At 38.6% G+C, this 17,373-nt stretch overlaps 1 protein-coding gene across 3 annotated transcripts in view; it reads right to left on the reverse strand.

The window, feature by feature from the left end:
* The window catches only part of spock1 (SPARC (osteonectin), cwcv and kazal like domains proteoglycan 1), a 106,158-nt gene that overhangs the window by 45,081 nt on the left and 43,704 nt on the right, over positions 1-17,373 (reverse strand). For 2 of the 3 annotated variants that reach the window (XM_031744631.2, XM_031744632.2), the window contains exons 3-4: positions 4,628-4,636; positions 2,452-2,497 (exon numbers count right to left, since the gene is read on the reverse strand). In XM_031744631.2, coding sequence (XP_031600491.1) covers positions 2,452-2,497; positions 4,628-4,636 — 55 coding nt within the window. The remainder of the gene's footprint in view (positions 1-2,451; positions 2,498-4,627; positions 4,637-17,373) is intronic. The other variant, XM_039618021.1, reaches the window with a different exon arrangement.

Consider the following 17,373-nt stretch of genomic DNA (forward strand, 5'->3'; position numbering starts at 1 on the left):
GTAACACCTTGCTTGAGTGTACATGCGTAACCACACAGATGCTGAATGTCTTTAGTTTGCCAGTGCAGTAAGTGTTCTTTCTCTTCGGGTATACTCTGTCAGCACCAATGAAATGAGAAATGAAGCACTCTTGTGTTTATTGTGTTTGGTCTCCGGCCTAATTTGGTGAAAGATGTTGCAAATAATATACAGCTGACAACATCAATATTGAATCCTATGAGAGGTTAAATCAAACCAGAGCCTCCAGGTATAGAAAGAAATGTGACACAGATGTTGTGGCACTACAGTACCTTTTTTTGCCAAGTATATAATTCTTTTAGCACCTAAATCTGGCCTTACTCCTCCTGGATTTTGGCACAAAGAATAATATCCATAATGCATCATGCACTGAGTCCCTAGTTAAGAGAATGAAGCTCTGTTTACCTTTTGTTTTTACTTATCTCTGAGAAACTAGAGTAGCACCAAAATTTGATGCACTGAGGCAAGGCTGTTCTCATTAGGCTCAGTATCCACGAGGAGCTGGCCCAGATAAACCTGCTCAGCAAGTCTTTCCCTGAAGAGTTGCAGTTACTGTGCTACATATGCAAAACCAAGCCAGCACAGAACAGAACAAGCTCAGTGGTAGCAAGATTTCTGGTGTGCTGTTCAAAAAGCTGCCGTCCAATTAACCCCACAAACTGCCTCGGTGTGAGAGTGTGTGTGTGTGTCTGCATACGTAAGTAAAGCAAGACTGTGAGTGTGAATGAAAGTGAGTTAGTGTTTGTAATAACTGAGGTTAGTCAAGAGTTACTGGGGGTCTAAGAGCATTACACACTTGACTGTGACTTATAAAGTGGACTTGGCATTATTGCCATACTAGTCCATAAGCAGCACGTACAGTGCAAAAGAAAAAACATTTGGCCAGACACATGCACACAGTCAAAGAACAGCAGAACTACCGTAACTTTAAGAATTAGACACCACTTGCTTTGCATTCCTGCTAGAATGCTGCAAATCACATTATGGAGACTTGCTTTTAGAAGACAAAAGAAAGATGAGTACACATAAACTAAAGGGATTTTTGTCTGCACAATAAGAGTATTACATAAGGGAGATTATTGGGTTGTTGGCAGCAAATCACTCAACAGTGCAACTCACTCAGAGTCCTTCTAGCATCTTTACTGAAAAATGCTAAAATACAAAGGTAACATGTAAATGTGAACATCAAACACAAGTCACACAATAGAGTTTCAGTGATGTAAATTATCTCTTTATAACACTCGACATTTACTGGTTTTGAACTACTTAGTTCTAGTTGTCGATGACCTTCAGTTTTAATTTCTAATTTATCAAACATTTTATATATTTAATACACTGTCTACATACTGTGTCATGGTTTGGGTGTTATTTCCGGTTTCATTTTTAATAGTTTCCTCTGGTTGTCTTCATTGCTTCCTCTTTTGTTCATAATCAATGTCTAACTTTCATTTAGAGATTATGATTTATGTCTTTTATGCAGCCTCTGAGTATAGCAATTCAATGTCAACAGCTCCCCAATAAAAGGACCCTGAGTATAGGGTCCTTTTATTGGGGTGCTGTTGACAGAACACAGTGTGTAATTTTGCTTCTTTTAAAGCTCATCAGATGACACCAAAGTGGAGATGTCTGACCACGGCGCCACATTTGATAAAAAACAAACACAACAAATCAGCACAAACACCTCATATCAGTTGCAAAGCACGGTGGTGGAGAGGTAATGATTTGGGCTTGTTTTGCTGCTAAAGGACCTGGACACCTTCCAGCCACTAAGCGGATCATGAACTCCTCTGTATACAAAAGTATTCTAGAGTCAAGTGTGAAGCTGTCTGTCTGAGAACTAAACCTACATAGGTCCAAACTGGTTCATGCATCAGGACCATGATCCCAAGCAGAACAATAAATCTACAAGATAATGGCTGAAAAATTCTTCTACAACGATGAGAGGGAATAATGAAGTTATACAAAAAATGATTATTAGGTAGTTAAAGGTAGGTATTCATAGGTAGTTATCCTGCTACAAGCTGCTGAATCATGGGTTGGACTGCATAGAATTGTCTATGGAAACTCCTTTTGGACATGACTGTATGTGTGCTAAAAGAAGGTTAAATATACTATACCTGCATTTTAGCACAAATATTTGAGGACTATGCGCTTTTTATATCTGTTTGACAAAATCTGACAAACCTTTCCCAGTACTCCCAGTATTTATGTTTCTTAGACTTTCTGATTGGCTTACTTGGATTATTTGATCACATAAAACGGTATACTGTAAAAGGTATAGCATCAGGCATCATTTACTAGTTTAAATAAAACGACCAAGAACTCAACTTAGAACTCAAAGCAGCAGTGGAGTTTTCTATTCCTACCCGTAGTTTCACATACAGCTTACAGTAATACAAAAATTAATAGTAACACAAAAAGAGCAAAACTCACCTTGATCGAGAGACTTTGCAGGTGCCCAGCTTTTGAAGTAGTCATCCTGAGTGGAAACACAACACAAGCGATTGGGTTATGAAAAAACTTTACATGGGGAGAGTGGACAGATTATTTTATTGAACAGAAAGTGAACAAACCAAATACTAAATGTCACTACTGAGAAATCCTGTTTCCATTCTTCTCTTTTTTTGTTCGTCTCTTTGTTGATTTTAATAGAAAATATGTATGGTATGAGCTTGTTCGGATAATAAAATAATGCACAAATGTAAATGGAAACCTGCAGTAGAAACACTCAAGCGTAAAGAAGGTTATATGCTCCAAAGAGCAAACAAAGCAGCATAACATTTAACAGCCATTATGAATTAACACTGGTCAAATATGATTTCCACGACTCTATTTGAACAAGTCTTTGTTCCACTACAATTTTGTTTACAGTTAAAGGGAAAGCTTCATGAACTGAACATATTCAAATAAAAAAAATAACTGGCTTCATTTAGTTAAGTTGATAAGGGATTTGGATTTTTTAATACTATTTGATACATTGGTTCAATTAAGAGCAGATTTCCTGCTTAGTTAGAGACATCTTCCGCTGTGTAGAGCAATTAAAGTAATAAGCCTACTGTGGGAAAAGTGATGACTTTGTTTAGTCTCATGTAATGTGTATTACATAAGTAAAGAATAAACAAAGAATGGTCTGACATATAGATGAAAGAAAAAGTGGTATAAGTGGTGTCCTTTTGGAGCACCCACTTGTAGAAAAAGCAGCAGATTTGCATTTAAAACATCTGATCTGTGAAGCATAAACTGATATTTGTACTTGATTGAACTTTCGTAAACACTTTATGCTTTAACATACATGATAACGGCTTACAACACACTAAAACGTCTGTGTTATTTAAGGACATTTTTGTTTTTTTGTAATTGAAGGTGTTTTTCAATGATTTAGATTTACCAACATTTTAGTTTATTGTAACAGTTTTATTACCAAGACACCATGTGTGGGTACTTAAAGGAAGAGCTGTAGTTGACCCCTCCTGTCAGATTTGGTTTATATTTAATAATAAAGATAATAATATTACATAAAGTACTAATACACACACATATATGCACGCAGAGGTGTGTAGCGGTGGTGTCTTCTAAATGATTTCCTTGGGTGAACCATATGTGTGTCAGCAGGAAGTGAGCCTGTGTCAGTGACATTTGTGAACCTGCTGGGTCTGAAAACAGGATCTCTATCTCCTGTGTTATTGAGTTATAGGGAGAGAGAGAGAGAGCGAGCGAGGGAGAGTGAGTATAAAAGAAAGTGAGAGAGACTAAATTAGTATCAGTAATATGGAACAGTCCAGTGAAAATGGACAGCTGACCCACTCATACAGTCCTTGTTCTATAAATGACAACCGTCAAAATTTGAGCCAACGCAGAAGTTTGAAATCAGGAGACGAAACCTAATTAGCCTCTCCCTTAGGCGCTTACTTAAATCATGTCCTCACATCATTTTCTTTCATTTATTTTATGTCCACATCTCCTGCTCCGTTTCAGCATTAATAGTGTCTTCACCGTTGAGCAGCTTTCCCGTTCCTTGGACAGTGATACAACCTCAACCACACTGCAGATGCTGTCTTTCCTCTCTGAACCAGATCAGTCATTCAGTCAGACATGCACAGATATTTCCAGATTCTCAATAAAAAAACACTGCAAACACAGACATGCTCTCATACCAATAAATGTAGATATGCACTTATGTAAAACATGCATACTCGAATTTAACTTTCTTTTTGGATGCCACTTTTATGAAAAATGTTTTTTTTTAATAACTAGTAGTTTTTCTTTATTTACTTTACTACAAATTTTGCCGACATCTTTGGGATGAACACAGACAGCCCATATAACCCAGCTGCATTAATGCTCTGTAGCAAACTGCCAGAGAAGCCAGGTTAATTCAGTTTACTTCATTGAAACATAGTAAGCTTGCTTGAGAGTGTGAAACCTACAAGCACAACTGCAGAATTTTAATATGCTGGACTATAACATTATGCCTGACTAGCCACCTAACCTGCTGTGCAATTAAATCAGCAACACCTATCCAGCAGTTTGTAAGTGCACTAAAACTTTACTAAAGAATTGCAATGAGTTTCAAAATAATGACAGTTACAAAAACAGTGACTCTACTTACCTCTGCTTCCTTTAGATGATTGCAGAGGACAGAAAGGAATAGAGGGGAGGGAGAAGAAAAGAAAAGAAAGGTCAGTGATAATGGCACAGTATGCTATGTCTATCAGATGTATTACAACCCTGTATTACTCATTCTGAATACTGAGTTGAACTCTAGAGTTTCATTTAATACGAATCTGAAGGTGGTGGAATACCCAAGGACCCGCACACACGCACACTTGCACCGGCGCTCGCAGCATTATGAGATAGCCTTATTTGATGTGGCATGTAATTTGAAACACATTGAGGCCAAATTGTACACGCAGAGTAACAGGGCAGCATAAGGGAAAGGAGAGAAGAAAGAGAGAGGGAGAGGCACGGAAGTTGCGCAGAAAAAAGCAGCAAATTATTTAACTGGGGTCCTTTTTACAAATGCCAAAATGCCATCTGAAAAAAAAGAGAAAAGGAGGGCATGTAAAATTGTCAGGGATGGAGACTAAACAAAAGGTTTACTGTTATAATCTGGATCTAATCTGTAGATGAAAAATGTCCATTAACTAATTGATGCTGTAGCTAAATCCAGTCCCAACTGAGAGGAAAAACAGCTAAAGTGACATGCAAAAACAACATCAGCAGCAGCAGCAGCTTTGAAATGCAGTGGAATCTGTAAAAATCTGTGGTCCAAGAAATAATATGTAAGCGTCTCAGTGTAAAAATAATAGCTTCATAATTGTTTTTGTGGCACACTGACTTTTAATAGGCTATATGTAATCTCTATGGATGCCATCCTTTGGGTAAATGGGTACAATCTTCTGGGAGTAGACATAAGATCTTGGAAAGCAAGTTCTTGGTGAATATGATGTCGCTGGCACAGAAGCAAGAGGAGTAAGTGGTCTGGTCAACAAACTAAGCCAAAGGCTAGCTGGGTAGTCCTGTATTTTCTTTCTTTCACTAAACTAAATTTGGCCTGCTGTGGCTGGAACCGAGCGCACAGAAGGACACGATGAGCTGCTTGCTTTTCTTTTGATTCTTCTAACAACATTTTTGAGTGGACTGAGACTTCTGGTCGGGGAAAAACAGGAGGTAGACAGTAGACATAGGGGTCGGTACGCAAGCTGCTCTCTGACTAACAGCAGTTGTTGAGCAGCAAAATAATGTATTATGGTCAAATGAAGATTGCTTTCATGTTTTGTTGGCTGCCTGTGTTAACAATGCTGTTGAGGGACTAGTTTTATCACAAGCAGAGCCCATTTTTACAGTGTTTCTCCCTTGCTGGACATCTTGCTGGACATATCTTAATGCACTGAAACAGATGGTCAGTTAGAATCCTTATAGACTGTAAAGTTTAATTAAAGACATTTAGTTCAGATGAACAAAAAATTTGAAAGAGATTGAAAAAGTTTATTTTAAAATTCCTTCTTTCGCCTAAGACAGGTATGTCCAAAAATAAGGACCAGGAGTGAGAACCAGCTTGAAAAGAGTCAAATCCAACAAACATGAAGGAGGGCATAGATTTTGGATTTTACATCGTTTACATCTTAACTCTTTTTATTAATAAACCTAATTTTAACATGTAATTTCACACATTTATTTCAATTTAAGAGTTATAATTTACTATAGAGGCATTTCTTTATCATGTATCATGCACCTTTTTACATATCTCAGGGATTAAATGTGTAGTTAAACATAAGTTAAAGATCTTTACACTGGTCTTGCCCACTTAAGGTCGAAGTGGGCTGTACCATGATATAAAATGAGTTTGACATCTGTCTGGCTCTTCAGAGACTTCAAATAATCCAGAAGCTAACTTGTGATCTGTAATAAATAAAATGTAAAACTTGATTAAAGTTCAAGACATTTTCTTATTGTAGTTAATGTCACAGTGTTTTCTCTTTTCTTACACCTGTGTACAAAAAAATCACATAAACACTAATCATGATGGATTATAGCGCCTCTTTACAATGGGTTATTTACAGTCAGTAACACTGTAATGGTTTTCATTCGTTTTTCTGCAGCTTTGGTAGAATCACTATATTTGTTTTCTTGTTGTTTTCTGTACCATCTTCAATTTGGAACTCTGTATTTTCGAGTGAGACAAATTTTACCTGTGACTAAAAAAACAAACAAAAGTTCACACCAGATAAGAGCATTAACTGTATCCAACAGAGGACAGCAGCTGAGCTGCTGTTGCCCGAGAAGAGCCTCCACTGTTTTCTAGCTGGTGTCACTTAAGGTTCACAGTGTTGCTACTAGCTCTCTTATTATTCAGCTTCAGTCACAGTGATGACCTTTCCTTGCCCAAGACCCCCATTAATATTTTATTGTGCTCATCTCAAAAGCATTAACTGGCTGTTTAGCTCGCTGCGACACTGCCCCAATGTCATTCAAACCCTTTAAAGTGATTACAAGGACATAAAACTGTGTCGTTATTATCATATCGTCTTTGTTGGAGGTGATGGTGGAACTTTCAGGAGCGAGTGTCAGGAAAAAAACCTGTTAACCATGTTGTGTCCAAACTTGTGAACACTGCAGAAGCTCTGACACACAAATACACACACACACACACACACACACACGTGCACACACACATATACGCACACGCACACACAAAATATCTGTAATTAAGTCTTTTTTGAGGTGTTCAATTAAAAATCAATTTAAAAATGTAGCATAACAGCTGTCACTGAAAATTGGATTCTTTTATTATACACCTGTTCATATTACAGTTTATTTACCGCCTCTATTTTAATTATGGTTAACTGACTACATGTCTGTGTGCAAACACCTTCAAATTGCAGTGAGTAGTTTCATTAAACATTGCTGCTTAGGAGCTAGAAGATACATTAAGACGTAGCAGCAGTGTTTGAACTGTCTTTCCAGGGAAAGACAAGGGGCACCATGCCAATGAGGAAATGCAACGGATATAGTGAAAACAACAAATTAGGATATTGTAGGTAATACATATGTATGTATAACTGTGCTGTGTTTATTCTGGGTCTCATCTCTAAGTCAGATTTCAGTCAGGAATATGGTTTTTTTTTTGCATATATTACGTACTGAAAGAACTAGTTTCTAGTTCCTCATTTTGAATATACAGTACTACTGGAGTACTTTGAGAAATCAAAGTGGCATATAAACACTTTAATGCATGGAAAGTGGGATATTTGTCAGTTAGCCACACTGTAAATTGCTGCAGAACTGCAGTTTAACAAGTCTCTCAACAGGATTGTGGAGGCAAAAGAAATTCCCCTGGCACTTCACCCCATCTGACCCTTGACTTAGAGGAGACTTTTATGGGATAGCTGTTAGGTATACAAATGAAAAACATAATATTATGAAGGGGTCACAGCTAAAATTTACTGAGCTCTGCTGCCTCTGCTATAAAATATTCAAGCTTAGTATGATACATGGTGCAACAGGAGAAACAGTGAAACAAAGACAATAAGACAATATTAACAACAATAAGAAATGGGATTGTGAACATGCTGGTATAAAAGTTAAAGGCTGAGAATTGTTTCACCAATGTGACACCAGATTTTTATTCTCACTTTTGGTCAAAGTCATTTCTATTTTATTAGTTATTGTACAATCATGAAGTCATTGTGGGCTGCTGACTTTTCTTTTGAATGGCCTGGTGCCTCAAAGGTTTATTCTACACAAGAAGTGTCACATTCATTTACAGTCAAATTGGGCTGTACGCACCCCACTTTGATCCATATACGCTGACTAAGTATAGCCATTGCATAACAATCTTTAAGTATACTTTCTGAAAGTCTCCATATTCAATAAAACCACATTGCTGCAAAAGCAATCCGTCTTTTACGCTCTACATATACTGTTTAACTACTTTTAGACAGTCTGATATGAGACTGAACTTGGACTACGAGCAGACTATAGACATAAAACAGAATGCCTCCAGCACCAAAAATCTCGTTCTTCATCTACAGAATCAATATATGTAGAGTGCTGTGAAAAAGTATATGCCCCCTTCTTTATTACTTTTTACCTTATTACATTGGGCAATTACTTTTTCACAGATGGCCTGTTAGGTTTGGGTAACTTTTTTCTCTTAACAATTGAAATCACAGTTTAAAAACTCAATTTTGCATTTACTTGGGTTTTATTTTTGTAATAATAAAATTTGTTTGATCACCTGAAACATGTAAGAGCGACATATATGGAATAAAATGAAGAAATCTGGTAGGAGGCAAATACTTTTTCACAGCACTGTATACGAAGATGGAATCCAGTTTCAACAACTTAAAACACAAAGTGCAAAAACTGACTAAATAAATAAAAGCTGTCTTTTTGTTTGTTAGGCTCTGACAGATTATCCAGTGAGCCAGACTGAATCCTTTGGTGAGCCAGTTGTAAAGCGCCCTGTAGGCTATCAGCAGGAACTATTAAAGCTACATAAACAGTGCTTTTGGTCTGCTTCTGAGGAAGATCTGAAATAGTCTTTCACTGTTATGATGACCTCACAGTCAGTCTAGAAGGACTTCACCAGGTCAGCTCATTTTCTTTTTCTCAGTTTAATGTGATGTGCCTGATATTATCTGATAGGAGGTCCCTTAGGAAGTCTGTGACAAGAAAAGGGACAGAAGGAACCAAAGCGGGAATGGTTTCAGCCCGATTAGCTTCTCTCAGCAGAAGTAACCTTCTCTGAAAAGTGTGTGTTTTGTGTGAGTGTGTATGTGTGTGTATATGCCTATTCTCACAAGCGGGTAATAGTGAATTTGTGCAAACGCTCACATTAACATTAAAATGGGCAAAGCCAAGCCTGGAGTGCTGACTGAAGATGTCATAATCAGGGGATGAGGATGCAAATCTGGCCTCTCAGTGGAAACTAAACAGCATTAAAAATTTACTGTGTACTTTATGCATTTTATTCATGGCTCTGGAACCTTGCCGAATTCCCACCCTCCCACCCTCATCTTTTTCCCCATAGTCTCTAATTCTCCCCCTCCTAGTCTTCCTTTCCCTCCCCACCAAGTCTCTGCTCTTTTCCTTAGGCAACATTCTACTTAGAGACAAGGACTGATCTGGTATCTGATCAGTGCCTTGTGAAGCTGATATATGAGCTTTGTGAACAGATAGCACAGAGCAGTGAGTGGATTTCAGGGATACACTACATCAGATTACTGTACTGCAGGAATGAAGAATGCTGAATAGAGGCAGCAGATGTGCTTTACCAATATTTTAGATACTCCATGCTCACATTTGGAAAATCAACACACTCATTTAGAGTGAGAAACTGTGCAACTGATAAGCCTGTTCACACAGTGAAATGTTGCAGTTATTAGAACAAAAGATTCTTGGTATCAGTAATATTTATCAAAGTGTTTAACATTTCAATCAAGTCAATCGAACCATTTTACAATTCTCCAAACTATACAAAAATATCAACAACACATATAAACAAATAAAACAAATAATCTCTACATTTAAAATGTTACATGACCTTCCATTAACAATTTATATCACCTCAGGTGGATTTATAATGATTATAGGGGCTTATGAAGCCTTCTGGGTCATTATCACAACAGTGATGAATTAATATAAAAACTAATTAGCTGTAACACACTTAACAAACTACTTGGATTAAAAGTTTTAAAATGGAGCCCAACCAATACAAGCATTTTAAAGACACATACATTTAAGACAGAAAGCTATTTGCGGACATACTTGGAAATAGCCAGTAGCTTATGTTGACCGCGGAGCTCTATTTTTCTGAATAATAAATACTGAAAGACTTCAATCCGTGTTATTAACGTTATGACCAGCACTTAAACCAGTTGAGCGATGCAGCCCTGGCTGAACTAAGTGACATGAGCAAATTCTAAACTGATAGCACCACTACTTATGCCGCGGGATGGGTCATTATGAACACATTTAGGTAAGTTTTGCAACTTATTTGGACCTGGGCCAGCTAGCAAAGACTGTGTGCTGGCTGGAGCACTGTTAGTGTTCTGTTCAAAATATAAATTTGAGAATTCAAAGAGAATAATTAAAAAGAGATTGTGTTGATCATACAAGTTTGACTCCAGTTTAACCTTTTTTACACTCGATATCGATATTTTTAGCAGGGCAGCAAAGTGAGAAGGTCGTGGGTTTTTAAATCCAGCCTGGGGCCCTTCTGTGTGGTGCTTGCATGAAATTGACCATAACAGTGAATGTTGCCTGTCTGTATGTGTTAGCTCTGCAACAGATAGACAGTCTGTTTCCCCCATGACAGCTCGGTTGGGCTCTATCCCCCACCCCGCCCGACCCCTATAGTAATGACGAACTGGATAAGCAGAGGAAAATTAAAGGATAACTAGAAAGTTTTAGCACGTTATGAAGTATATTATATACCGTCTCAAAATTTCTGACAAAGCTTGTTAAATTGTTTTTTTCTTAACAGGCAATAGTAGCCTCCACAAGTGAAAACCCTAGTTTGCATATCCATTCAACCTGAATATCTCCGTAATGGAGCTATGAAATGGACGATGCGAGAAAATGAAGATATAATCAGGAGAAGAGGAACAAAAAGATGTACTGGGCAAATTGAGGATTTAAAGCACATGCAGGAAGAGAAAATATGAAGGCAATTATGAGATGCCTTGCAGGAGGAGAGCAGGAGAGGAAGCAGAATAGTCGACGAGGACTGAAGAAGAAAGACGACGAGACGAGAAATGGACAGACAGGGAAGAGGAAAAAGGTTTGGAGCACAGAGTGAGAAGGCAACGCAGTGAGAGGCAAAAAAGAAAGAGGAGAACAGAAGAAGAACAGAGAGGAGGATTTGCTTTCCTGTAGCGAAGGTCCACCGGAGTCCATCCAGTATTTGAGTCTCCAGCCTTAAGATTGACAGGCAGCATCTCATTGATATGAACACATGGATAACACTGAATATTACATGTGCTGCTCAGAAGATGATGGAGGAGGATACCCCACATGCACACACATACACACACATAGACGCACACACACACACCTGCCTTTATATTACTGCAAGGTAGTCAGCCTTTACTGCCTCTCTTTCTCTCTCACTCCCTGTTTTGCACCCACGCACGCACACACAACTCAACTAAAATAAACATGGCTTCATCATTAGAACAATGATTTCTGTCCAGCCTGTAAAATTATGTAAGACCTGACCGACCAGTGATAACATGTGCATTCACAGCCAGTCCAGCTCCTCTAAACTGAGACAAACAACTTCTTTTCTCTCTGCGTACTTCCCTTCCCTTCTCCCTTTGGCTTTCTATTTTTACAGCTTCCCTCATTCATCAACTCTCTTCCTCTCTACTCTTGTGCTATTTTTTTTATACTGCTGAGCACTATCCCCTTCAGATCCAGAAACTGAACAATATGGCTGGAAGCAGACATCAAAAATCTGCTTCCTCTTCATTCTGTCCTTTCTTTTCACGTTAATGAGAGGAAAACCTCACTGAACAGTCTGTTATTCAAAATATCTTGCCATCTTCTCTGCAGATTTATCTCCTCCTCCAACAGTCCTCCCCCCAAAAAAGCTTCATTCCATTTCTCCCCATATTTTCTTTCAGTTTCAGGATATTGAACATGAAAAGGATTCAATTATGATAGAAGAAGTGGAAAATGGAAAGAGAGGAGTCAGTTTAACAAAAAAAGCATTGAGCACTGAGTAGAGTGAGAGGAATAAGAGGACAACTAGTTTGAAGTAACAGCGAAAAAAAGGCAAAAGACGGATGATGGAGCCCTGTGGAAGAGCACTCTTTGCATATACCTGCTGAGAGCAACCAGAACAGAGTGACAAGCACAGAACACAGTGGCAGAAAGGATGATTGTTGAGAGGAAAAGGGTTGCTTTGGATGTAGGAAAATAACTGGCTATTAGGAAACTGAAAACGACCACACATAATAAAAATGTTCTTCTGTATGTACGCACACACTCACTTTAAAAACGTGCACATTCGTAAATCCAAAATGTATCCTATTTGATGCCAAAAAAGTTGAAACAAATTTGATCTGAGGATATGCTAAAGGCTGTAACTGCATTCTCTGTCAGAACGAGTTTGTACAAAATGTTGTTGAAACTAATCAGAGAGCAGAAACAGTTTTAGCTGCACCCGAAGGCCTCACTCGAAGGCAGGGAGAAAAAAATCTGAGAGTAGCTGTTCACAAATGGGGAATAGAGCTGCACATTTTCTAACAGTCTTTCCTCACAGTGATTAATACTGTTGTTTATGCCTAGTATCAGATTCTATTTATGTGATATTCACACTGTAGTTCTGGTGGACTCAGTATTTTGAATACTCAGGCTTGCGTTAAATAGTAGAACTGATCTATTTTCCTGCTATGAGTGAAAAAGATAATGGAAGGAATGTAACATAGGTTCAGCTGGAGTACTCGAGTGCCTTTATCTCTTGCTATTTAGCATTGTCATGCAAAATTAGATCAATTCAATAAGGAGAGATCATTTTGAAGAATTGAACATGATTTGTTCAGATAGAGAAATTAATCAATGTATTTGGCGATTAGACTCTGATGACCCGTCATGGCAGAACAGAATCCCAGCAGTAATACGATTTAGGACAGGACCCCCTGGAGTCTAGACGCTGGTGCTAGTGAAGATGGATACTGAGGCTTGGATGGAGCTTCGAATGACTTGGGTGAGGCAGAGATGGGGAGGAGGTGGGTTGCATAAATGAGAGTCTGAAAGGGAGAATGGTGGAGAGCATGGATTTAAACCACATGGGGTAGAGGCTGATTGGCTCAAAGAAGGCAGGCAAGAAGATGATTGGATGTCAGTATTGAGTTTGACAGCGTGGGAAAGTGGAAGGGATGAAAGAACGGGCTAACAGGCGAGCACCCAAGCAGGCAGTACAGATCCTTATTTAATTTAAACATAAGCTTCGTTTGGCTCAAACACCATCTTCTTGTCATTTTTGTGTCTTTCACACAAAAAAATGTCCCATTTTGTAGAGAACATGAGCTAAATTCAGCAACTAATTTTCCTTATTGATTATTTTGTGATACTCGTAGCTAGGATAGGCTCCAGCCTCTTTACGACCCTGAACTGGATTAGTGGAAGAAAAATTAATGGATAGACGGACGGACTCCACAATTTTGTATTGTTTCTATTCAAAATCTAAAAGTTTTAAAAATTGCCATAATTTCCTTGTGGTGATGTATTTGTTTCTATACAATGTTCAGAATATAAAATGGAACAAAGGAGCTGTTCTGAGATTTGACAACGAGGAATGAGCAAGACATTTTTCACCAGTAAATCTCTTTATCAATAATCGTTTAATTTCATTTCGGTGCTGTTTGATATTATATTTTTTCAGTCGTGTCTACTTATGTCTGGTACAGCATGTGCCAACTTTGAAAGCTTTGTGAAGAAAAAGCGGGTATTCGTGCGTCCCCATCACTAAGTTTGTAAAAGGACAAACAAGTGACTGCCCAAAAAATTGGCAGTCAGTAAGTGACAAAGATAAAAGGAAAAAGGCTGAGGCTGAGTTTTGTGTTAAACACAATGACAGAGGAGTATTAGATCAAGGCAAAGGCAGAAGGAAACTGACAAGGAAAAAAACAAAGTCTAAATGACTTTGCTGTGATCCAGAGATTTTCTCCACATGCCTCGCTAAGTGTCATGCCATGAACTGTTTCCATGTCACAGCAGCCAGCATGTAAACCACAGGTATATCGAGGTTGACATAGATCTGAGTCTAGGTTGGTCTAAGTGGAGGGGAGATACAAGCTAGTGGACACAGTTCAATAAATAATAAATAAGACAGCATCTTAGTAAATTAGCCTGACACTACCACGGATCTGCTGTCCTTCATTTTCAGAGGAAGCAGGCAACACAGAAGCATTAAGGGACTTGTTGTTTCAACAAGCCAGAGAGTATGTCAGAACAGATTGTTTTCAGTGAAGGTCAGAGGTGCACAGATCGATAGGCTGGTGACCAAAATCTTTAATTTTTCCATCATAGATTGTGTAAGCTCTTAACTTTAGTGCTTACAAAGAAAGGAAAACACAATTGGCAAGTCAGGCTTTTGAAAAACTGAATTGCGATCGGTCCCTAACTTGTGTGGTTCTTTGATTTTTCTTATCTATGAAGTGAGCTCCACTAGTGAGCGTACAGCCATAAGCTAGATGATGATGATGAATTACTTCCTCTGCCGCGGTCTGCCATGCTTCCATAACCTCTTCTCGGTGTGAAAAAACAAAGCAGTAGCTGCATTTTCCTTCAGCTGCTGGATGAAATTCTCTTAACACCTTGCTGTGATCATTTTGGTTTAATTTTTCAGTGTTTTACTCTAACTCACAGCTGTTACCTTAATATTACCATTACACTGGATATACAGCGCAATGATATATAAAATTGTAAGCTGTTAATAGCCCACCTGCTTCTGTTTTGTTCGGGGAGAGTTGTCTACACCACATCTAAATACCCAGAGCTGAATAATTTATGTGAAAGTGATATTTGGAAGGAACAGCGGAATTTACAGACAGATCGAGAAGACAGCAGAGCAATGCTCGCTCTTATTTGGTTTCTACTAGAAAGCTTCATTTTGTCACATTAGCGCGAGCCTGTTGTAATAAAAAGCCATAGTGGCAGTAACTGACGCCATACATTTGCACTGATGGGCTACAGAAAGGTTCCAAAGTAAAAGATTCAAAAGTTTACAGCAGTCATAATGAAGTGATATGGCAACTCTGTTTTTCACTCTCAAAGAGAGATAGTGCCATAAAGGGAGATCTATTCAGTCTCACAGCAAAAATGTGTAAAAAGTCGAGGAAATTATGCAAAAAAAAAAGAAAAAAGAAAAAATAGAGAGTGAAAGGGACCATGATAGGAGGCTTACATCTGTGTGTTTTGGGCATTTCATGTTCCAGCTCAAGTTCACACGCAGCATTCAAATACGCTGATTCAAATTCAGTCAGCTAACTTGCTGTACAAAACTATCCGATCTTTTTTAAACACCATCCCATCTGACAGAATCCCTCAGCTCCTGCTGGTATCCCACAGTGATAGCGCAGCAGTGGCATAGGGCCAAGTGTTAAGCCAATCATACACAAACCCTCTTATCTGTCAGCTCCACTGGGGAAACAAGGGAAGAGCTCAGGAGGACAGAGAGATAAATGCCCTTCCTTTACTCCAAGTGCATTACTCTGCTCTGTTTAATCCTTTTCTCTTCTTCCTCAGTTCTACTCTGTAAGTTTGCAGAGTTTCCTCCTCCCTTAAGATGTTCGAGCAGTACTGAACCAGTCAGAGGATCACTGTGCTCATCTTCTACTTTCCTTCGTTCCCCATCTTTTTCTCATTTGCCTTCATTCTGATGCTTGCTGTCTTTTTTACTGTTTTATACTGCGTGTTCACAGAGTAAACGGCAGGAGAAAGTTCAAAGGAAGCCCACGGGAAGGAGCGCTTACATCTCACTGCGTGTGACTGTTTATGTGTACGTCTTTGTGCTGATACTCACCTGTCTCTGAGGCTTTGCCAAACTAAACGCAAGTCAAATAGCCTACATGCAGACAAAGCATCCACGCACGGCCCCAGACAAATTCCCACAATGTTTTGAAGTTTGCTGCATGGGAACAGAAAATATCTGTTGGTTCAGCACTTTGTTAAAATAATAAAATCTGCAATATTTACCCTTTGGGTCAGCCAAATTATTTTTACAGTAAACACTGCCTAGGCACTTTTAAATAAGAATTATTAATGCTATCCTTCCCCCACTTTAACAGTCAAAGCACAAGGGTTGTGGGGGTTTTTAGGGCTTATGTGGATTTCATGAACACAAAGTGTGATACTTTTGCAGCATGAACAAAAATCTTGTTGTTAATGCTGAATATAAAAATGCAAGGCAGATTTTTTACACAAAGTAGTAGTGCAAGTGCACATAGTATTTTTTTATCAGTATATGACTGAGCTCTTTGATCTGCAAAACACATTTCACAGAGTCCCAAATTATGCGTTTTGTTTAATTCTTCAAATTTCAAAGATCAGTTTACTATAAATAAGCCCCTTATCACTATGGTAACAATAAAAATAAAACATAAAACAGGCTTCATTTGTGCATTTAAATTTTAAAATATTGCCAGACAGTTTGTTCTATTGAAGTAAATACCATTCCCAAGTTCCCACTGACATTCTTACTAAATACCATATTTATCACCCCTGAGTGTGTCCTGTACAGGAAACAACACTGCACTGGGCTAAAAACACAGGACACTCATCTATACCAATAGATTTCTTATCTGTGCAGAATGTTTTTCAAACAGCACTGCTGCTGCTTGAGGTAAGGAAGATGGGCTTCAAGCAGGACAGCACTTTGGAAAACTATTGCACTCCTTTGCTTTTATATCAAAACACAGCAGAAAAAAACTGCAGTGTGCCTTATGTCTGATCAAAGTTAGCAGTAAAGAATACCAGGACTACTCACTGACACCCCCACCATCTCACACAACACAGCTCTACGACTCCCAGCAGCCAGGAGCTAATTTCACACAGTCTCACGGGAACTGAAAAGGCTTACTCAGGAACAGAGTCAGTGAGGGAAACAAAGAGAGAAGAGGAAAAGGTGCTGATGTAGGAAAATGAGAAGGAGAACGGGTTGGAAAGGGAATGCAGGATAAAAACCACGGAAAAGGTTGAGCGGAGAAGAGCGGTGCGGGGAGAGATGAAGCAAACACAGTAGCAGATTTAAGATGTTGTAGATAACGGCAACTTGAGGTTTGCTCGAGCTGACAGACGTCTTTATCTCAATAAGCGCGCTCCTTCAAAACCAAAGCCTGCACA

Source organism: Oreochromis aureus, linkage group 2 (assembly GCF_013358895.1).
Source record: "Oreochromis aureus strain Israel breed Guangdong linkage group 2, ZZ_aureus, whole genome shotgun sequence".
In the NCBI taxonomy this organism is placed as follows: Eukaryota; Metazoa; Chordata; class Actinopteri; order Cichliformes; family Cichlidae; genus Oreochromis; species Oreochromis aureus.